The 22,446-nt window shown below is 40.8% G+C and overlaps 5 protein-coding genes across 7 annotated transcripts; 3 read left to right on the plus strand and 2 right to left on the minus strand.

Annotated features, from left to right (window-relative positions):
* Nucleotides 1-622: 622 nt before the first annotated feature.
* Nucleotides 623-2,372, plus strand: LOC103972687 (uncharacterized). The gene is made up of 2 exons (XM_009387031.3): nt 623-1,410; nt 1,500-2,372. The coding sequence occupies exons 1-2, from the start codon at nt 1,221-1,223 to the stop codon at nt 2,237-2,239; spliced, it is 930 nt and encodes a 309-aa protein (XP_009385306.2). The 5' UTR covers nt 623-1,220; the 3' UTR covers nt 2,240-2,372.
* A 548-nt stretch (nt 2,373-2,920) lies between these two features.
* Nucleotides 2,921-6,202, plus strand: LOC135653172 (pentatricopeptide repeat-containing protein At4g33170-like). Its single transcript, XM_065174790.1, has 2 exons — nt 2,921-5,192; nt 5,430-6,202. Exon 1 carries the CDS (start codon nt 3,061-3,063, stop codon nt 4,966-4,968), a length of 1,908 nt encoding a protein of 635 aa, XP_065030862.1. The 5' UTR covers nt 2,921-3,060; the 3' UTR covers nt 4,969-5,192; nt 5,430-6,202.
* A 447-nt stretch (nt 6,203-6,649) lies between these two features.
* Nucleotides 6,650-11,697, minus strand: LOC135653173 (uncharacterized). Of its 2 annotated transcripts, none has more exons than XM_065174792.1 (3): nt 11,304-11,697; nt 9,868-10,016; nt 6,650-7,435 (listed from the first exon to the last, which is right to left on the minus strand). In XM_065174792.1, the coding sequence occupies exons 1-3, from the start codon at nt 11,566-11,568 to the stop codon at nt 6,785-6,787; spliced, it is 1,065 nt and encodes a 354-aa protein (XP_065030864.1). In that variant the 5' UTR covers nt 11,569-11,697; the 3' UTR covers nt 6,650-6,784. The 2 variants fall into 2 exon arrangements, with proteins under 2 accessions (XP_065030864.1, XP_065030863.1); XM_065174791.1 differs by having other exon boundaries at nt 6,650-7,468; nt 11,304-11,695.
* Nucleotides 11,698-12,194: 497 nt separating this feature from the next.
* Nucleotides 12,195-14,391, plus strand: LOC135580740 (uncharacterized). Its single transcript, XM_065174448.1, has 2 exons — nt 12,195-12,273; nt 14,153-14,391. Exons 1-2 carry the CDS (start codon nt 12,195-12,197, stop codon nt 14,389-14,391), a joined length of 318 nt encoding a protein of 105 aa, XP_065030520.1.
* Nucleotides 14,392-15,644: 1,253 nt separating this feature from the next.
* Nucleotides 15,645-21,665, minus strand: LOC103972492 (PHD finger protein ALFIN-LIKE 8). 2 transcript variants are annotated; one of them, XM_065175387.1, is made up of 5 exons: nt 21,194-21,665; nt 21,029-21,061; nt 19,740-19,908; nt 16,189-16,318; nt 15,645-16,081 (listed from the first exon to the last, which is right to left on the minus strand). In XM_065175387.1, the coding sequence occupies exons 1-5, from the start codon at nt 21,291-21,293 to the stop codon at nt 15,815-15,817; spliced, it is 699 nt and encodes a 232-aa protein (XP_065031459.1). In that variant the 5' UTR covers nt 21,294-21,665; the 3' UTR covers nt 15,645-15,814. The 2 variants fall into 2 exon arrangements, with proteins under 2 accessions (XP_065031459.1, XP_009385124.2); XM_009386849.3 differs by having other exon boundaries at nt 19,740-19,968; nt 21,194-21,662.
* Between the last annotated feature and the right edge of the window lie 781 nt (nt 21,666-22,446).

Genomic DNA, 22,446 nt, shown 5'->3' on the forward strand with positions numbered 1-22,446 from the left:
AATCTCTGTAGACGCAGTTGCTGTTTTTGATCGTCCAACATTAATTTCTCATTTATTTTTGGTCTTGCAGTTAATAAGACGCAACTCCTTGTCCTCTACCCCACACACAGATCGAAAAAGAAGAGAAAAAAAAAAGAAGAAAATATCTTTTTTGATTGGATTATTTCTATTTACAAGGCGTTAGATTTACGTCGAGAGCTTTAGTCTTTTCACTTGAGTTGCTTTTCAGCTGCCGGTTCCATGATTGAGGGACGCTACTGGAAAGTTTGCTTCCAACCGATCCTATTGGACCTTTCGAGTGAGATCCAATCACAATTTAGATCCTTCCGAATGCTGGCATTAACATGAATCTAAATCAGATTTTGAGCAGCATCCAACGTGAATAATCATGCTTGCTTAGTTAGATTTTCTTTTTTTTGTTTTCCGGCTTAATTTCTTTCCTCGGAACCGCGTGCTTGTTGAGATTCGCACGTAATCTTGATGGGCACTCCCAGATTGATCCCCACCCAACCCAAATAAAAGAAATGCCACCAAATATCCGCACTAGGTTCTTGAATTCCGAGAAAAGGACCCCACAGCCTTACAAGGGAGCGGGCCAAACGAAGCCCGATCTATATCGGTATCTAAGCAGCGACAGCGGCCGGACCGGAAGGGAATTATCCCACCCGGTGCACCTGCGGTGGGGTTTTAATATGTACTCCCAAATCGTCCCCATTCGTCTCATCTCCCTCCCTCAAGTCTTGGGGTACCGAGATCAATAACAGGCAAGCTTTTCCCTTTTCTTTTTCTTTTTATATTCCCCGGGTGAATTTTACGTGGTTGTTCAGTTTGTGTTCGGTTCGTCCGCTGGAATCCTGTGAAGCTTCTCTGGTCTTTTGCTGTTGTCGGCTCTGTGAAGCCTGACCCTATCTCCTGCGCCTCTCCAATCCATATTAGATCCGTTGTTCGTTGTCCTTCTCCCTCGCGCCGCGGGCGGGATCTCGTGGACATTTGATCTGGTTACGTTTCCTTGTTCAGGCTGGTGGAGTTCTTTTGGATCGCAAGTCCTTATCTTTTTCGCATCCTGCATTCTGTGGGGGATTTAAACGATTTTTTTTTATTTTCTTTATTCGTGTATGTGATATAAAATTCCTATTAGCTGCTAAAGTCCTGCACGTAATAATAGCAGCAGCAGTCTCGGGAGGACCGTAGGCCGCACACACGCCGTAAGACTAGCGCTCATGACGAGAACAGCGCCAGGAGGCTCCTCCTCCTCCTCCTCCTCTTCACCCTCGGTGTCCCCCAGGAACCGCCTGAAGTTCCTCTGCAGCTACGGCGGCAAGATCCTCCCCCATCCCTCCGACAACCACTTCAGGAACGTCGGCGGCGACACTCGCGTCCTCGTCGTCACACGCTCCATCTCCTTCTCGGGTAGGTTTATATGTATGTATGGATGTATATGTACGTATATACGCAGATTCAGACACACATAATCTTTCCTTGTATTTGGTGGGTAGCAGAGCTCAAGGAAAGGATCCAGGATATGTTCCACTGCTGCGTAGCGATCAAGTACGAGCTGGTGGCCAAGGACGTGGAAGCCCTCGTCTCCGTCACCTGCGACGAGGACCTTGCCTACATGCTCGACGAGTACGACCGCCTCAACGCGCGGCAACCCCGGTTCCGCCTCTTCCTGTTCCCCTCGCCTTCCTCCAATCTCGCCGCCGCCAGCGCCACCGCCGACGACCAGCGCCAGGTAGGCGGCGTTCCGGGAAGCCCTTGGCGCCCCATCTCCGCCGCCTCCTCCTCAGCTACATCCACCATCGACGGCCAGGCCTCCATCCTCGCCCTTCGTCTCAACGCCCTCACCGCCAATGACGGTGGCCGAGGGACGCATCGGGTCCGTAGCGCGCCCAACCTGCGAGGCGGCGGATTGCTGAGCCAGATCGCCAAAGGTGCCGCTGGCCAGTACCACCACAATCACCCCGAGCAGCACGTCCTCCGCCGACAGAAGAGCTCTGGGGCATCATCGTACGGGTCTCATGCCGCCGGGGGGAGCCGGGCCCTGAGGGCATGTGGGGCCAAACTGCGCGAGGTCTGCAGGTGCGGTGGCGGGTGCCGAGTGACGTGGGTGCCGCAGCCGGCGGCGGTGGGCGGTCTCCACTACAGCGACCGGCGAGGCATGTGCTTTGGGCACGCGGAGGAGTCGTCCTCTCGCCGCTTATCGAGGTGCAGCTGGCCGCCTCCGAAGCCTGTCAGGTAACGGTAGGCCTTGTAACGTCCACCACTCTGGTTTCTTAAAAACATGTTCTCTCGATTTTGGCTTTGTTTTTGTTCTGTGGTGTTAAACGACCATATTAGAAAACGTTGTTCTTTTTCTGTTTATGTTTGTGCGATTCCGGTAGCAGATTAAGGAAGGATCCGACGGTGCTGTATAGTGTTACGAGCATCGGACGGTCAAGAAAGACCGACATTATATGGAGACTTTGCATATACCGTATGGGAATTCCTTCCACTGTTTGTGGAGTTCGGGAGTATTCATTACAGGACATAAGAGACACCTAAATAGTTACAAGGCAAATCCAAAATGCATACACAATGTATTATTGGAAGGAGAAAGGGGTAAATGTGAAGCACCTTTAGAGTAAAATTGACATTAACAAAAAAATAAAATCATGTAATCGTTCATTTTTATGAAAAACTACATATATTTGGATAATTTACCTACAAAAAAACACTAGTAATTGCTTTTTACCAAATGAGTGAGTGAGGTAAAGGCACCTCTTTCACATAAAGAACAATAGCAAGATCGTTAAATAGATCCCGACCCCAATTCCCGCCCTCCGTTCGACCAAAATGCCCCTTCGCCACCCCTTGCATCGTCCCACCGCCATCTCCTCCTCCGTCCTTCTTCTGCGCCGCACCTTTTCGCTTCTCCATGCGTTCGCCGATCCCTACTCCCTCTCCGCGGCCCTCCGCGCCTGCTCCGCCGCCTCCCTCCTCCGCCCCGGGCAGCAAGCCCATGCCCTCGCCCTTACCTCCTCCCTCGCCAGCAACCCCCTCGTTGCCGCGCGCCTCGTCGACATGTACTCCGCTTGCCACCGTCTCGCCGCCGCTGCCCTCGTCTTCGACTCTGCCCAGCCCTCGGCCTTATCCAATCGCGTCCTCTGGTCCACTCTTATCGCGGGTCTCGTCCAGAACGGCGACGCCCGCAGCGCCATGGAGCGGTTCCGCAGCATGCGGGCGGGGGCCGTCGAGCCCAACCATTTCACTCTTCCGACCGTCCTCTCCGCCTGCGCTTCCGAGAGAGCGATTCGCTTCGGCCGCCAGGTTCACGGCTGTGCAGTCCGGGCCGGCTTCTGCTCCAATCCCTTCGTCCAGAGCTCGCTTGTTAGCCTCTACTCCAACTGCGCCGACCTCGGCAGCGCCAAGCGGGTCCTCGAGTCATCGGACTCGGGCGACCCGATCTCGTGGAACGCCCTGATCGTTAACTGTACGCGTGGCTCGTTGCACGCGGATGCACTATGCTTGTTCGCCGAAATGCACCGCCGGGGCCTCGCGTTGGACGAGTTCACCTACCCCTCCGCCCTGAATTCCGCCGCCTACATGGGCGACTTGGGCACCGGCGGATGCATCCACTGCCTAGTCCTACTGAGCGGCTTCGATTCCCATATGCACGTGGCGAACGCCTTGGTGGACATGTACGGCAAGCTGGGGAGCCTCAACTGCGCCCAAGGAGTGTTCGACCGAATGCCAAGGAGGGACGTTGTGACGTGGACCTCACTGCTCATGGGCCTCGCCCGCCAGGGGTCGCACGACGTGGCCCTCCAACTTTACTCCGATATGCGCGCCCATGGGGTCGATCCGGACGAGTTCGCCACGGCAGGGGTGCTGAGTTCCTGCGCGGGTTCGACCGCTCTGGAGCTGGGCCGGCAGGTGCACGCCGCGAGCGCACGGCGCGGCGTCGACACGTTCCTCTCGGTTTCCAACTCGTTGATCACCATGTACGCCAGGAGCGGGTCCATCAACGATGCCTGCGCGGTGTTCGACGCCTCGCCCCGCCGCGATGCCATCACGTGGACCGCTCTGATCGTGGGATGCGCCCAGAATGGGCGGGGCAGGGATTCCCTCCGTCTCTACGACGAGATGCTCGAGGCCGGGGTCCGGCCGGACTACGTGACCTTCATCGGATTGCTATTCTCGTGCAGCCACGCCGGTCTGGTCGAGCCCGGTCGAGCTCATTTCGAATCGATGAAGAAGGTCTACGGTATAGCCCCCGGGCCGGAGCACTACGCGTGCATGATCGATCTGCTGGGCCGGTCCGGGCGGGTGGAGGAGGCGGTCGATCTGCTGGAGGGGATGAGCGGCAAACCGGATGCGACGGTGTGGAAGGCACTACTGGCGGCGTGTCGGGTGCACCGGAATGCGGGGCTAGCGGAGCGAGCGGCGGAGCGGCTCTTCGAGCTGGCACCGGCGGACGCAGTGCCGTACGTGATGCTTTCGAACGTGTACTCTGCGGCGGGGCGGTGGGGCGACGTGGCACGGGTCAGGTCTCTGATGAGGGCTCGTGGGGTGAGCAAGGAGCCCGGGCGGAGCTGGATGGAGCAGGACGGAGCCGTGCACGTGTTTCGGGCGGGGGAGCGGGAGCACGAGCGGGCTGCAGAGATCTTCGCCAAGGTGGGGGAGATGATGCAGAGGATAGAAGAGGAGGGGCACACAGCGGACACGGGGTTCGCCCTGCATGACGAAGGGGAGGAGGAGAAGGCCGCTGGGCTAGCGCACCACAGTGAGAGGCTGGCCGTGGCCTGGGCTCTCATCAGTGTCCCACGAGGGAAGCCCATCCGGGTGTACAAGAACCTCCGGGTGTGCGGCGACTGCCACACGACCCTCAAGCTGGTCGCCAAGGTGTACGAGAGGACCATCGTGCTGAGAGATGCCAATTGCTTCCACCATATGAGGGAAGGCTTCTGCTCTTGTGGCGACTATTGGTGATCGGTTTATCCCTTCTTCACGACAATAAGGAAGAACGTGGGATCATCCGTAGATGGGCTTCAATGCATGGCACTGGTGTTTCTGCTGAAGCATGACTGTTCTACTGGAGATACCATCAGTCCCGCGGATCACTCCACCCATAGTTTGCAAGTCCAAAAGGGCGGCGGATCAGCAAATGCAACTTTGACGAGGGACATGATAAGTGGAGTTATTTGAAAGATGCTGTGAGTATCATTCCTGTTCTTTAATTTAGATCCTTTTCTGACCCAATGACCTCATTTTGGAGCTTATTCTCAATTTGAACCGTGCCTGATTGCCTAAGTTATCCTAATGATGCATAGTGGAAATCCTAATGCAGGACATTGTTTAACAAGTAAAAAAAAAAAAAAAAATGTGAAATGCATGAAACCAAACCAATACCATTGAATCCAGTTATGATATTCTTTCCCATCTGTTTGCAGCAAGAAAAATCAGATGTGAGCTTACCAAGAGAAACTGGTCATTTTGCTGCAGCTTTATCACCAGATTAGCAAAGGTAATTTCTCACTAAATTGTAACTTTTCTCTTATGTTACTAGCTAATTCAACATTGAATAGATCTGGAATCACACAATGTACCAATTCTAGGTATTATAATAGATATTTAGGGGATAGTTATATGGATGCTTATTGACACTTTTTTTTAATGTTAAAAAGCATTCTTGGGTTTCATTTTAATCATCTGAATATAAATCTGATGTTTCTAATTTGTTGTCACTTTAGGGTTTGTTTTATTCAGGTGATATGTGCACAAGCAAATAATTATGATTGGTCATTATAAGCTTAACAAGTATAATATATCCACAAAGCTTTTTTTTTAAGGGTAAGTGACAAAAGTGGGATTCGATTTCAGCGATATACTATCAATGTCTTTGCCAACTAAATTAGTTGACACTTTCGTATGTGCACAAAGTTATTATTGTTGTTATGCTTTATCATTTTCCAACTATGAAATTTATTCTCAAATCAATGACTAATGTAGTAGTGTATGTGAACAATGTGATTGAAGAGTATGTAACTTAAAAGCTATGATTTATGCCTTTTTCGTTGAAGAGTTTGTGATGCATTACTTGATGTTGTCGTTATTTAGAATTTAATCGAAGATACTCTTCGGGTCGTAGGAAGTTCAGTTTATGGTAAAATTGATGCAAAAAGGTTTCATTGTGAATTAATAAACAGACAAACCCTTTTTTTTTTTTTTTCTTTGTTTGATGAAAACTGTTCAATAACAAACTAATCATATAAGACTCTCTTAAAGATGATTGTTTCTATATGTATCGAAGCGATCGATTTGTACTCGTAGTAGTAGTAGTAGTAGTCTACCACAAGTGGACTACTATCAATTTGAGAAATGCACTTAACCGTGATCCGTTCTTCCGTCAATTTTTGGCCCCAGTGGAAGCTCAAACTTATCGACTTTGGCATCCTTCTATATGATTTTTTTTCTTGCAGTATAGTTAGTTATTTTCACAGATATTGAACATTACTTGTCTGACAAACCAGCAAATAATAACACACCTTATGAATTCAAAATGGAAACTATGTTGCTGATCATATTTTCTTGATTTATTTATCCACTAAGCCTAACCAAAGAAGAATTTATGTGGAAGGCTCACAACGTTTTATTTCTCTTTCTCCCATAGTAAAAACAAAGACACTATGTACATCTTTTTATTTGAAAAGGCAACAGAAAATTGACAACAGTTACTTGTGTTTAAGCAAATCCTGTACAGATAGCTCACTTGTAACCTTTGCTTAATGCATCACAAATAAATCTCTTAGGAGTTATCTTGTTTTGGCTTCCTGCTCAAATCGGAATATTGTCCTCCCATGAGCTGCAAAATCTCCTCCCACAAGTTTGATGAAGGACCACCCACAGTTGCTCCGTCGATCAGATGTGAGCTGCAGGCGGCGACAACCCAGTAGTCGGACTCGATCTCATCCAATAACTGATCAAACTGCCAGCCGGCGTAGCCCACAAAGAATCTAAAATCTTGAGGCCTCAGCACTCCTTTTTTGACGAGCGCAGCAACTTCACCGAGGCTGTTCCTTCCACCAAAGCAAACACCTGAGATCACCTCCTCAAGACCTGGAAGCGGTGCTCCAACGCCCATCCTCGACAGGAACATGTTAGCCTCAAGCGGTCCCCCAAAATGAACAGAACAGTCTGCGAAGATGGTTGCAAGGTTAGGGTTTGATGGTTTCATGTCCTTGATCTTCCTATGCAGAGGCCGGTTCAGAATGACTCCAAAGGGACCATCTCTAGGGTCTCTCGATCCTAATCTGAGAAGAAGGACAACAGTTCTCTCGAAGCTGGGGACTCCATCAAGCTTTTCTGTGGCAACTAATACACATCCAGTCTCCGGTACAGGAATAGAGTGTGCCCACTTCAGACCAAGCCGTTGGGGTGGCTCAATTGAGGCCGTGTCCTTGCAAGCAGTGCCAGAGTCGATAAGTTGCTCCTGAAAAATCAAGTTGAAAGGCTACTTGCCTAAATTCCCCACCAAGTTTCAAGCAACTCAGGCTGACAATAACAGACATAATATCATTTTACATCAGCAAGCTATATATATATATATATATATATACCATTGCAGTCAACCCCTTGATAATAATACTGATCCCTGTTTAAGAAGAAAATGGACCAAAGGCAACACAAATCAATTTGTATTTTGCAAATTGGGCGAGCTCAGAATAGACACCATCAGAACGATCAGATGGCATTAAAATCACTGATTTGTCCATTTACAACTAACTAATTACACAATGTCTAAGTGGCAGATTGCCAATCAGGTTTATAATTATCATACTCTAAGCTCTTGGAACTCAATTTCTATTCTAAATAAAAGCATACAAGCAACCCTGCATCAAGGTCTACATGTTCCAATAAAACAGCTAACAATGAATATGAATTTTTTGTTCATATAGAGAATGAATAACAGGGTTTCTAAAATTGAGATTAAGCCATAATTTCAATGAGACTTTTATAAGCAAATGATTGGGGCACGACCTTTAGTACTTCTTGTAATACCATAATTTTAATTAAGGAGTAATTTTGTAATTAGACTTAATAAGTGAAATTTAGGATTAGGATTAACCCTATTCCTTCCATATTTACAACCACCCTCCCTCCTGATCATAGAAAATAGTGCAACTACCGAGGAGAAGACGGCATTAGAGATCACCAGCAAGAGACAAATGTAATATGATCCAAATCCTTTATCTTTTTTCTCCTATATACAATAATATGATATTATGATGTAATAACCCGAATCCCTTTTATCTTTCTCATCTTTTATATAAATAATATGATATTATATATGGATTCATTTATGTTGTTTTTTCTTTTACATTTGAAGTTATTTTCCTTCTTTATCATGATCTTAGATATGGATGAAATTATGATCTTAGGTCTGAATCAAAAAATTTATGGTAATAAAGAAGCGAAATAACTTCAAATGCAAGAAAAAAACAAAAGTAAATGAATCACCATATCATAATATCATATTATTCTATATGCGAGTTGAAAAAGATCAACGATTTATACACATACCTCATAATATCATATTATCCTCTATAGAAGATGAGTAAAACACTGGATTCAGATCCCTATCTCCCTCCTACTCGACCCTAATGTCATCTTCTCTACCTTATCCAAAGTCATGCTCTCTACCACAATCATCATGAGAGGATGGTGGCTGTAAATATAGAGGGAGAAGGGCCTACCTACCCCAAGATTCCACCCATTAAGTCAAATTATAAAATTATCCCTTGATTAAAATTAAGATACTACAATTATATTGCATGCAACGATACTCAATAGCATGAATTGGCTAAAACACATTTCCATCTAATAACGACAAAATTTGGTTTAGGTTGAATTCTACACCAAACAACCCAAAGTTTATACAAGAAACAACTAGAAAGATCCAACAGCAACTAGATAATTCTACCAAATCCTAGTAAAAATAGAGAAACAACTGATGTTGTTATTTAGACTCTTTAATAACATGAACACCCAAAATTTATTCACCTTATGCAAATGAACATTTGATGTTCTGTTCTCATCTAATTCGATTTCACATGTCTCGTGCAAAAGTGTAGATTTTCTTCAATAAAATGTCAACTTCTTCTCAATTTAATTGCTTGTATCCCTATCGATAACAATTTGCAGTACCAAAAGCATTTTACATATATTTTTATATTTTGATGTAGTACTAACAAAAGAATTTTACATATCTTTTTTAATTTTGTAGTACTAGTGACTGATGCCTAGAGCATGAAATGGATGGACCACCTGCAATGTTTAACCATTTCAGCTATCTCTTGATACCGTGGAAGACTCAAAAGAGACTAAGAAATCAGTTTAGTCCTCCAAGTGGTTCTTCAATTCTACTTGTGAGTTGAATTGTAGGTTTGTTGTTAGATCAGGAAAAGCTTTAACAATAAAAAATAGCATGATATAAGTCTTACAGTTCCAGTATCTAAGTAAGCATAGTCCTCAGCATGATTAAAACATAAGATTGATTGACCAAATAATGCAGTAATATCTCCATGTAAATATAGAGTGTTACCATCCAAGATTGGAATATAGAATCCTTCAATAATAAAGTATTGACACACCAAACAATACCCAAAATTGTAAATAATTGATTAGTAATGACAACTTACATATATTTTTAATAGTTTAACATAAATGAAATAGCAAATCAAGATTCATACCACAAAGTTTAAGTGAATTCTGGCGTTGCATATCATGTGACATATGTCATGCCAGCCAAGATCAGTCATTAACATCAACACCTACAACAACAATTTTGATTGGACGATGTGCTACTTGCATTAGTTTTTTTTTACTCACCTGCTCCTGGGCAACAAGATTTGCTCTGAAATCTCGCCAATCTGACAATGAATGATTGGACATAGTGGAGTCATCGAATTTTGATTTGTTGTAATGTGGAATGTTTCCATCAAGACCATCTTCTTCAGGAACTGAAGAATCACTATTCCCTGCTAAACAAATGATTTGTGAGTTTATAAAGCATTGTAAACATCTACCAAAACACAGCTTTTCAATGATTGACATAAGTCAACAGATATTGTAAGACTTCAAATGACTAAGATTGCAGTGGCATACTGTATGGGCTTCTCTCTATCACACTTCACAAAACGGGTGATTTCAATTATCCTTGCTATTTCTTTAAAATTGCATGTTCTTGCTTTCCAATATCAGTCTCATCTTAAGATTCAGAATCATGGTCTTGCAGCTAAGTTCAGACATAAGGATACTGAGATGAATGTTCATAAACAACTGAGAATTCCTAGACTTTACCTTTTGAACCAGCTATTATTGCATGTCTTTTGTGCATTGAACCATCTGTTCTCAAGTTCTGCATTGACATGTGGTAACCATCAATGACACTCTTTTTACGCAAGTGTACTTGTCTAGGAATGTTGAATGCTGTTTTACACAAAACAAAAAATAGTCTAACTGCCTTCTTCAGAACATTCTTAAAGACAAGATTCTGCTAGTTTTGTTTGATGCAAGAACTGATCCAACCAACATTTTTGTGATATATACCATACACTTTAGATTGTTTTGAGAATCAATTAGACCAAAGGAATGGAAGTCACAGCAGGCCATTTATTTCTCAAAATGTAGCATAGTGCATGTGACTACAGATCTGAAGAATCTGGAGAAACAGATAAAGGAGAAATTGAAAATTACACAAAAATACCAACAGCAATACTAAGATCTTAAACAATATATATATACATATATATATATATATATATATGTATGTATGTATACATATATGTATGTATGTATACATATATGTATGTATGTATACATATATGTATATATGTATACATATACATATATATATATATATACTAGCATAGTGCATGTGACTATATATATATATGTGTGTGTGTGTGTGTGTGTGTGTGAAACATTAGAAACTGGTAAATTTACGAAGAAAAATAATTTGCCTTTTCTTATAAACACAATCATGGTCTTTCTGATCTAAATTTAAGATCCTCCCACCAGTTATTTGATAGCACAGAGAACTAATACAAACAAATCAGGACATCAAATTTCCACTACCCACAGCATTCATATTTATAAGTGGCACGATTGTTCTAGCAATCCAACAAATAGCCTCAAAAAAGTCCTTTTTATACGCAATCCAAAACGAAATCAGAAAGAGTTGGATATTTATCAGCAGATCACCGACAAACGACGCAAGAACCCAAATCAAGTAGTAGAAACGAGAGAAAAGCAGAGGCTTTTACCAGAAGAAGAGTGGTTTCCGTGGTCGTTCTTCTTCTTTCCGCTGGCCCTCACCACAACCGACCGGATCCCGGACGCAGACGAACTAGACCTCCTCAGTCTCACACGAACCTCGATCCCTCCGGAGAGGGAATCATCGCCGCCGACGACCCTCCACCCGGCGGCGGCCCACCGCAGCGCCATCAAGCCCCCCCTATCGTGCTTCCTGGTCGCCCCAAGGACGAATAACCCTCCTGCGGTCTTGAGGTTGAGAGCCCACACGTCCATGGCCGATCCACGAAGTATCGTCCTTCCCCGAATCCTTATTATATTAGGGACGCGATCACGAATAAATATGCGTCAGCGCATGACAGGCCGAGGGAGGATAAGAGGAATGGCGGAGATGGGGGAGCAGAGTGAGAAGTGATGGATAAGGGCGAGGCTTGAGGTGTAAAGGGGGGCATGGCTCCTCCTGGCCCGATATAGCCCAATTGCTACATTGACATTAGACATGGGCCGGCCCACAAAATTTAAACAAATTTAGTCATTTTAAATTTGTAATATTAAATGCAATATTAAAGAATATTACATTAGAAAACGCTTTTAGTTATGTTTGTACTTTCAAGAATTATTTAGGATACTATTATTATAAACATGAATTATGTCCCCTTGAAATATTAGTAATAAACAAAATGAGGATATATATATATATATATATATAATCGGATCTAGTACTTTTGCCATTCGGATCCAAATGGATGTTCACGTCAAATCGGGTCGGATCGATTCACCAATAATTTGCAACACGGTTTCTATTTTCCTTGTCAATCTTGTCTGCTCGAAATCTCCATTTCGCCACGCACGACCGAAGCAGAACGCCAGCGCGGTCGCAGCAGAGCGCGAAGCGAGGAGGGATGGACGAAGAAACCGGTGGGCGATCGAAGAAGCGACTCCTCCTCGTCCTCGCCGCGATCTCTCTTCAGTCGCTCTCAGGTCCGCTCTTGTCCTTGATCTCCGATCCAAAGTCGGTAGCTGAGATCCTCTCATTTTGAGATCTCATGGAAAACACACGCAACTGGATCTTCGTCCCTCTTGTGGATCAGATCAGCTCTTGGATCTCAGGTTACCTATTCGTTAGGTTAATGTTGGGCCAACTTGCGTGTCTTTCTCAGGTTACTTTTGAATTATAGGATTTTTTTTTAGACTACATAAGCAATTTCCAGGTCCAATGGAAAATGCACGCTTTTATAGAATTTGAAAGGGTTTAGTTTGGCAGGCTTTTGTTTGGTTTCGTTGATTTAATAATTAGGAATTGAATTTTCATAAGGTTTCATGTTCGTTTTGGATTCTATTTGGAGACAGGGGATTAAGAGTTCAATTCGGACTGCAAGAAACTTTATTCTGAAATATATGAAAGACAACTGAAGCTTTTTGGTTTTTTTCTATATAGGAAACTCTGAGCCTTAGATTTAACTCATTGTTGGTAGTGATCTGATGGAATTAAGGCTGAAGACATAAGATTCATGCTATTGGAACAGACGTTAATGTTAAAAATATGGGAGGATCAGAAACTAAAATTTCTAGACTAAGTTTCTTTTTGTCGAATTTTCAATTAAAGATATATGTCATTACTAATGAAAACATACAAACGAAAAATATTTATATAGTGTTGTCATAGGGTTTTTATCTTGTTCAAAGTTAGAAAACCAAAATTTTGCAATCACCATTTTTTAATATACAGACACATGCTATTGCAGACCAATCTCATAGGAAAACACAAAAGTAAAATATCAATATCTTAGTTATTGAGTTGCATTAGCTAACGTTTCGAAAGGATCTAACTCAGTTAGTTTGAGTAATTTTGAACTCTCCCTCCCTAGGACTTTGTTCTAGTATTAGTTCTGAAACCATGGATAATTTCTCAAAGTGTACATATTAAGTAGTGTATTAGTTTTCTTTTTTCAACATTATCTTTTTTTCCAACCTTCATTATATCTGAGGGTGATTTTCTGAGGTTGAATAAGTATGATACTGTTAATGGTTACTTGCCATGTTATCTTTGTCAAATGCTCTTCCAGCCATACATTCTTCCTCTTTTCATTTGGCTCACAAATTTAAATAAATTTTACAATAGATAGAGAGATACCTGATAGTGTTAATGTTGGCTCGTTGTGTGATCCAAAGGCCTCATGTTGATAATTATGTTGTATTAACATTGCACCATCATTTCTTAGACCATAATCCTGAGAATTATAGATGTTGACAGTATCGATTCTAACATGTGAAAGTTGGTTTTCAGTGATTCAGACTTGTCTAAACCAAATCAAACTAATTCACTTGTAAATTAAACAAGCTTGGATTTTTTTTATCATAAGGTTCCAGTTTAGGTATCTCGGGTTAGGACTGCTTTCATTAGTAGGTCAACTTATTTATTCTTCAATCTTATATTGCTATGCTCTATACACTCCAACAAAAATGGTTGTTTGGACCATATCTTATATTATTGCGTGTGTTGAGGCATGATGCCTATGACATGCTATGCTACATGGGTCTATTCGGCACACAACTTTTGCATATTGTTGACTCATGCTCGTGACCACATAACGCATGCTATAATGTGCCAGCAGCACATACTGTTGCCACAAGGTATGCCTGAAGAAATTAATTCCTTGATTTTGACCACCAGGCGTTCCCTAATGGGCCAAACCTCAGGATTCACTTCTACTAAAAAGTTGTCAGATGCTTAAATTCTCCTAAATATTTGTCCAGTGAATCTTATAATCTTAATGTGTTATCCTACTTTCTCTTTCATCTTTACTTAGATATCCTCATTTTCCATTTGTGCCTGACTTAACCTTTCTATTTGTTGTAGGTCTGGCTGATGATCCATCAAGTTCAAATGTAGTAAAAGATGAGACTAGGCCCTCTAGTTCCAGTAAAATGGACCGGGAAGTATTTTTCATATGCTTGGTCGTTGCAGGAGTTGTGCTTTGTTCTGTATTACTTTTCAAGCTCTGGCAGAAAAAGAAGAGGGAGGAGCAACATGCTCGTCTGTTGCGACTATTTGAAGAGGATGATGAGCTAGAGCTCGAACTTGGTCTTCGGGATTAAAAAGCATGTGATGCAACTGTGTGTGCTATTCTGGCAGAGGTAATATTGTTGTGGTAAATTATGATGATCACGGTGGGGGGTTATGGCTGAACTTGGAGTGAGTTTCTTTTTTCATCAGCAGTTGCATACTCGTGCACCAGCATTGAGTTAGTTTTTGAGATGTAGTTTGTTGCCATTATTAGCCAGAGCATTTGCACATGTTAATAAAATCTATTGATGCTTTGTGACTAGCATTGTATGTCATCCCTTATTCAATGTATGGAGTTTGATACGGAAGGCAAGTAATGATACCAGAAAATTTGTTCGGTGGTATATATGTTGTGTCGATTACCTTTTCGATATGATGAAGGGACCATAATGTTATGTGCATTATGGAGATAGAATAAAACCTGATCTAAAGGCAGGCTGTTTGGAAGATTTTTTTATTTCCAAAGCAAATGAATCAATCTTCACAAGCTATCTTAGATTAAATAGCTTCGAGCACATGTGAGCTAACAAAGGTTGTCTTTTTTTTTTTTGTTCTTTTTTTCAGTCACATACATGTTTAGGTTTATTTTCCTTTTATCCATTTAGGAAATATTAGTTAGCACCTCAGTTAAAGAGTATAAAATCCACTATGAGCTTAAGTTTTGTGATGGAATAATGGAGATTAGTAACTTGACATTGGTACTGTTAAGAATATTGATCAGAAGATCCTGTCTCATCTACTACCTACCTAAAGCTTTTTTTTTTTGAGGGAATGATGACAGTAGTGATCAGTGATTTGAAAACCTCACAGAAGTTTCATATTATCTATCCTATCAAGCCCACTTGAAATGTTTCTCTCCACGTTTAAAATGCTTCGTTTTGCAGAGGGATGGATGGATCGAATGGATACAACAAGCAGTGGATAAAAAAAACATCTGACGATGCTTTTTTGACTACAAGATACTAAAAACTTTTTAATGTGCTCGGGCTAACAGAGAAACGACAGAAACATGGGAAGGGAAGAAAACGCACACGATTAGGTTTCATATGCCGCCAAACTTTGGCGTTTATCCCAACCTTTGGCTACAAGTAGTCTTCAAGTTAACACACTCGAGGATTGATCAGTCTGTAGGTCGTGTTAAGGAAAAGAAGAAGAAAATAGCAGAGAGGCATCAAATGTAAGGAAAAGAAGAAAATAGCTGATCATCCATCCATCCATCCATCCATTCATCCCAGTGTGGTCGTGCACGCGAAGAAAACGGCTTAGACATCAAATGCCAATGGCATCACTGAAACCTAACATTTTCATTTACCATCTTTAAGTTTAAAAAGTATATTTAGCAGGCGGAAGATGGTGGAATACAGTTTAGTACTGGCAACTGGAAGCAGTACTCTCAATCTTTCGTGTTACAGTGAACCTGTCTGATACATGAACCATCATCTCAACCCATGTTGTTCATGCCCTACCCCTCTTATTGTTGCTGCAACTCGGGCACTTGTACTGCTTGATGTGCTCAGCCCGTGCAGGAGTGATCCTCACACACTTTCCGTGGAACCACTTTTCACACATGTCGCAACATATCCAGAACTCATCATTGGCATAATTGTCCCCGCATGCACCGCACAAGGTGTTCTCATGCTCCTCATTTTCCTCCGCATCCTCCACCCTGCTACCATCCTCCTCTTTGGAAGGAGGCATCTTTGATGACTTCTGTGGCTCTGCCTGTCTCGACCGATCAGAGGCACCCAGGCAAGAGGCTAAATATTAGTGAATGAGAAAAACAACAGCAGATAGAAAAGAAAGGAGGGATTTCAGCAAATGTATTCTACCTTCTTAGAGCTTGATTTATTGCTCTTACTGGTGCCATTAGGGTTCTTCTCTCTGGACTGCTGCTTGACAGTTCCAGTTACAACTTCATATATGGTAGGGAGATTGTTTATCATATTATGCAGCTGCCTCCTGTAGCATCAAATTGCAGCAAGGTAAACCACATCAGAAGCAAATTTTTTTTTGGTAAATTGTCTTCTAGTTGCTACAAAGCAAAATTCTAATATCAAGATAATTACACGGAAACTCCATTAGTCTTGTCCTCGTAATGAGTGAAGCAACAGTTCAAACCCCCGATGGGATATCAAAATTCAGTATGAAGATATGTGTCTTAATGGTGGGAGCCAATTTATATGGTAAATGTATGGTTGTTTATAATCAACGATCACATAAATTATACAGTTAGCAAGCCTTTTAAACATTATAAAATTATAAATCTACCAGCAAGTTTGGTTCTCATGTTGAGTAGGAAAAGCAAATAATTCTGGAACAGGACATAATATCAGTGAGTTGCCAATTTATTATGCTCAGATTCTGGAAAGTTTACTGCCTGATATTCCATCAAGTATTTCTTGGGTTTAAGCTATCAGAAATAACATATTTCAAAGATTCAGATTCTTTTTTTCTATGCGTCTTGTGTTGGCTGAAAGGATATAACAAGAAAACCAATATACGTATCAAGTACACTGAAACGGCTATTTGAAAGAAATCCACAAACTACTCTACCAACCACATTGTCACGGAGCAAGTGACTGATACAATGAAAATCATTGCAAGGAACTAATCATCTTATAGATGGGCATTTTTTCCAATTAAGGGGAAACAGAGAATAAAACAACAAATATGTTAACAAGTCTTCTTCTTCTCATCCATTGTTTGGAGAACATGAAGAACCGGTGAGGAATCGATAACCAAATCTTAAGACAAAGAAACAAATTGAGGTGCACCTGCATGACAGCCTCCAATTTTTTTCCCTGCCCACCAACTCGATGAAGAGATATTATCACCCAAAGACAGCCTCCTATCTTATGACTCTCACATCATATATGATTTGAGACAGACCATGAATGATTTTTATGACTGCCTTAAACCATAAAATTTCTCTACTGTCAGAAAATTAATTAATTTCACATTTGTTCTGCCAATGGAGATCAGCAAAAATTTGCTTTCGAATATCGTTATTCAGATTTTCCAAGGGTGGCCAAATGCCAAACAAAAAAATCTTTGATCACACTTCCTGGCCCCTCTTAAGGTTCTAAGTGTCTGATAACACAATGGAGGTGTGCTTGGAACAAAGAAATTCACTTTTTCTAGGATTTGGTGGAAAAGAAGAAACCAATTATACTACCTGGACTCTCTCTGGTTCCTATGCAACACACCCAGAGACACCTGATCTCACACTAGACATCACTAACCTAATCTAATAACATATAGGATTGTTCATACATTAAAGGAAATATAAAAAGTGGTTATGGTAATCTATTTTCATAATTAATTTACACATTTTCCTATCAATTTTTCAAATTCATCATGGTTCCGATCAATGACTTATCTTCCTTTTCTAGCCAAAGCATAGCAAGATAACCTGAACTATTTTCTAGATTTTAATTTTAATTGACTTATTTCTTTGAGCACGATATGGAATCAAGCACATTACTCTTAATATTCCTTTTTTATTATTTTTCTTATTTATTCCTTGGATAATATTATATTTTCAAGCTAACAAAATTATTCCAATAAAATAACTGGATCCCACATCACTGAGCTTCTAATCTCAAGTTTATATGATAACTGAAAGATCCAATTCATGAGTTGGGCCTCAGGGTCTCATATGTCGTTTCCCTCTCTTCACACACACAATATGTTTCAAATTATCCCCTTTGGATCACCAACAAGCAAGTCCTAGTAGGTACCTGAAAACTGTAACACAAGTTCTGTTACAAGCAAGTCCTTGTACTAAAACTTTATCACCAAGGTCAAAATAATAAGATGGTTCACCCAACCAATCTGTCACATTTCTTCATGTTTATAATCATCATAAGTTCATTGGAAGCTGTAATTAATTTTAAATTAATTATCATTTTTTAGGATAATAATTCTTGATAATGTCTACATCATCTACAATTGCAAAATGAATGAAACAGCAAATACATCTGCTAAGTTTTTTTAATTAGATCATATAAGCATGACAAATCATACAAATCTTGGCAATTTCTATTGCAACATGAAGATGTTGATTGCAATTTAAGTATATCATGAAATGACAAAATAATGACATTATCTACATACGATATTTCAAAGCACAAGTCAAATGAGTAGTTATTGACAGAGGTAAATATCAATACCATTGAATGAGCATAAAAACCTCGGTGTGTACCTCGCAAGAGCAGATGCGGAGGCTAGGGTAAGGGATGGGAGTGAAGGAAGACCTATATAAGAAAGAAGCCCCTTGTGGTTGCACATAAGAAGTGCCTAATGGTGTTGGCAAAGAAGCAAGATGGAAAAGAGAGGGGGGAAGGAGAACAGCTCACTTTCTGATACTCTTAATAGTGGTAAGACATGAGCAAGCAAGATAACATTGGTCAAAAGGGTAGTGACCATGAAACAAATGGAAATTACATGAAAGAATTAAGTCCAGAGTGACAAAACAGTAGTTATGGTCTTTTACTTCTGTGTTCCAAATTCCAACACTTGCGTTAAAACTGGGAAAGCAATAATTAGACTAATATGATCCGATACAAATAAGCTTATCTATAAGGTAAATTATTCTGCACTCATCAAGTACGCAAGCTAAGAAGCTAAATTTGACTCAAAACAATTAGGTAAGCCCCCAGGTTCACGCGATCAAGAATGGTTCCAAATTCTGCCATTTGGTTTATCTTCCATTTGATTTAGTGCAAATATAAACAGCACCAACCAACTTATTTCTTCCAAGATCCACCAACTCTAAGCAATAAAAAATCTGCCTACCTAAGTTGCATGTTTCCCATGATATAATTTTGTATTGTGATTACTACAATAATCATTATTCAGGGTGGCATTTGGATACAATTTATCAATGTTTTGTACTACATTACTCCAACAAAAAGTTCAGATAATAAGATGTCCATATTTAACACTCATATGCATGTTCACAGTCATAGGTTATGCTTACTCAAATTTGTGCTCTTTTGGTGCCAAGGCTGGTAGTAGTTATTTTGTTTTCTTTAAAGCAACTTTGTTTGTTTAGGAATATAATAGATATTTACACAATACACCAAGATTGCTCAAACAACAAATAAGAAAATCAGTCATTAAAGAAAGAAGACAAGGAATGATGTAAATGATTGAAGATGATGACCAAAGAAGTCAATTCTAATTTAAAATCAAGAAAAACAAGGAAACAAATCATGCTATACAGAAAGCTAACCATTCAGTGAAACATAATTCTCTAATAACAACTTCTTCATGAGTCCATATTAAAACAGACCTAAACATTAATAAACTAAGGATGCGCTAACAGCTAGATCGAATCTGCACATGTGACCAGCAAAAGCTCCATAAAAGATATTACCTTGACTCTTTGTCAAACCCAAAACGTGCCCCAAAATAGAAAGCAACAGCGAGTAACCATGCATCACTGTGGACTGCAACTAGTGACAACCAATCCTTTTCTGCCATTCCATCCCTAGCAAAATTAATTCCTAAGGCAGGCTCAGGGAGTTCTGGTGGCACTTCCTCCGCTGGTAAATTTACTTCCCAAGTCTCGTTAGGAAATCCATAAAGGCATAAATTCTCTTTTTCTGCATTTTTTTGTGTTATTAGTAATGCATTCAATACTAACAATTAAAAATATACATAAAATACTCATAGTGCAGCCATAAACAATATATCATTTAGTACTCTGGTAAACAAAAGTACTTATATGTTGTTTGTCCAGACTAATTACATGAATTGCAGAAATATGGTCCATAAGTGCCTTCATAACAGCTGTACAATCAGGCAATTGGAAAGCAGGTGATCAATACAAAGGTATGGACTTGAAATCTACAAAAACAATATATGAAGTTTCCTGAACTGGATGTGCCAGGTGGTGTTAAACCAAATGTTACATGTTTACACACTTTAACAATATTCTGAATTCCTTCATCAATGTAAAAGAGCACAAAAAAGAATAAATTAGCATCAAGAGGATATAGGAAGCTATTATTTTATAGTTCATTACAGCTACAGGATTTAGAGTATCATTTTCTATTTGATCCTTTTGAATTCCATATTTGAAGTTACGATCAGATCTATTCATTAAAATGGATATATTCATTAAAAAGAATCGATTAGATACATTTCTTATGTACCCATGGGTTCTATATTGGATTTGAATTAGACTTCGGATCGATCTATATTGATTGACAGCGTCCATTATGTTGTTGCTAGCAAATAGAGGATATAAGAAGATAATCTTATAAGATGAGGTGGCATATATTGTCCTCCCTAGAACCCATCGGCCAGAGCTTCGTGCACTCTATAAGAAGTATGGGTACGCAGACCGAAAATCGCAGATGTGATACCATAATGGGTGTCCTTTTCTACCAAGTCTGAAGTTGAGTTCTTTGTGCGGACAAAATGTCATCCTTCAAGTACTGAATGCAGTTAACTATTGACATTCAGCCGAAAACAAATATCAACCAAAAATTCAAGAATCTTGATTAAATTAAAATCACAAAAAAAAAAAGTAACAGAATAACCAAAAAAGACATCCATGATGTTGCTCATCTCATAAACAGGAGAAATTCCAATAACTACACAAAAGATATACAATTACCCTGACCCTATATCAAGATATCGAAGAACGCAGCGACTCACCTGGATCACACTGTTGGTAGAACTTGTCGACGTCTGCAACGCCACCATCAAAAAAATGAGAAGAAAGAAGTGAAAAGATCGGATATCAGCAACCAACAAACGTCCAGGTAAGCAAACCAATGAAGAACCCAGGGAATCGAACCAAAGAAGGAGAGGAGGCGCAACCAGTAGTGAGGGCCTTGATCATGCCGGCACGGCGGCCTCTGAAGTCGCGGAAAACCTCCTCGGGCGTGCGAGAGACGCGCGCCACCTCGTCTTCGTCCATCTGCCACGACCTGGATCAAAAAGGCGACAGGTAATCGAGAGCTCTGGAGTCCAAGCGGAGGGGGAAATCAGCCAGAGAAGCGGCGGAGAGCGCGCCAGAGGAAGAGATCGAGAGGGGGAGAAGAAAAGTGGTTGAGGGTATAGAGCCGCGGATTCTTTGGGGGAGGAATTAGGGTTTTCGCCGAGATTCGAAATGGAGGAGCGATTGGTCGACGAATAGAAGAGACGAGAAGAGGGACGCCAGCGAAAGGAAGAGGGTGAGGAGGGAAGGTCACAGAGAGAGGGGAAAAGAGATGGGCTTGGAATTCGTGTGCGTTGGAGGGCGTTTTGGTGCTTCCCGGGGTTGGGGGCGATGGTGTGGTAAGTTTACCGGGCCGTACGAGTGACCTGACGTTTCTTGGGCCTTTATCAAAATAAAAATAAAAACTCTTTTCGGAGTGCGTTTTGCCCACATCATAATCTCCTCTTGGAAACTTGTTGATGCACGCTATTCTTATTCTCGAGGGAGCATCAATACAAGTATGTTTTAGAAATTTTAATTATACCTAATTATTATTTCTATAAATAAGTATATATTGACTCTTAGGATTTTGATAGGAAGAAGAAGAGTGTGATCTTTTAGGATTTTCAATTAAGAGAGACATTATTTAGATTTATTTAAGACATATATATGGGGAGTTATATTGATTTTCTCCGTTAAATTTTATTTTTTTTTTTTGAAATATTTTTGGTTTGTTAATATTTGGATATTTTTTTAGTTTGAATTTTTTTTCTCCCTCCCTAATAAAGTGACATCATAGTCTACAAGATTTGATGATTAAAGATTCAACAAAAATATTATTAATTATTTCTACTAACTTAATAATAAAAAATTTTGATAGAAGAAATAGTTTCACCTTATAACAAAGAAAGGAGGGTGAAGGATCTTCTTATTCGACAAGACCAAGTAAGAATGTTGAAAGAACGAACAAGCAAATCATAAACAAATGAACGATAAAGATTTGAGAGGTGCTTAGGCAAAATGTATAATTACTATTCATCTTTACATTATTGATAATATTATCAATAATATTATTGATGATGACTTTGCCATGATTATTTGAGATAAGTTAAAAAAAATTATTTTATTAAAATTTTAACTAACAAGTTGTAAC

Source organism: Musa acuminata, chromosome BXJ3-11, assembly GCF_036884655.1.
Source record: "Musa acuminata AAA Group cultivar baxijiao chromosome BXJ3-11, Cavendish_Baxijiao_AAA, whole genome shotgun sequence".
Lineage (NCBI taxonomy): Eukaryota > Viridiplantae > Streptophyta > Magnoliopsida > Zingiberales > Musaceae > Musa > Musa acuminata.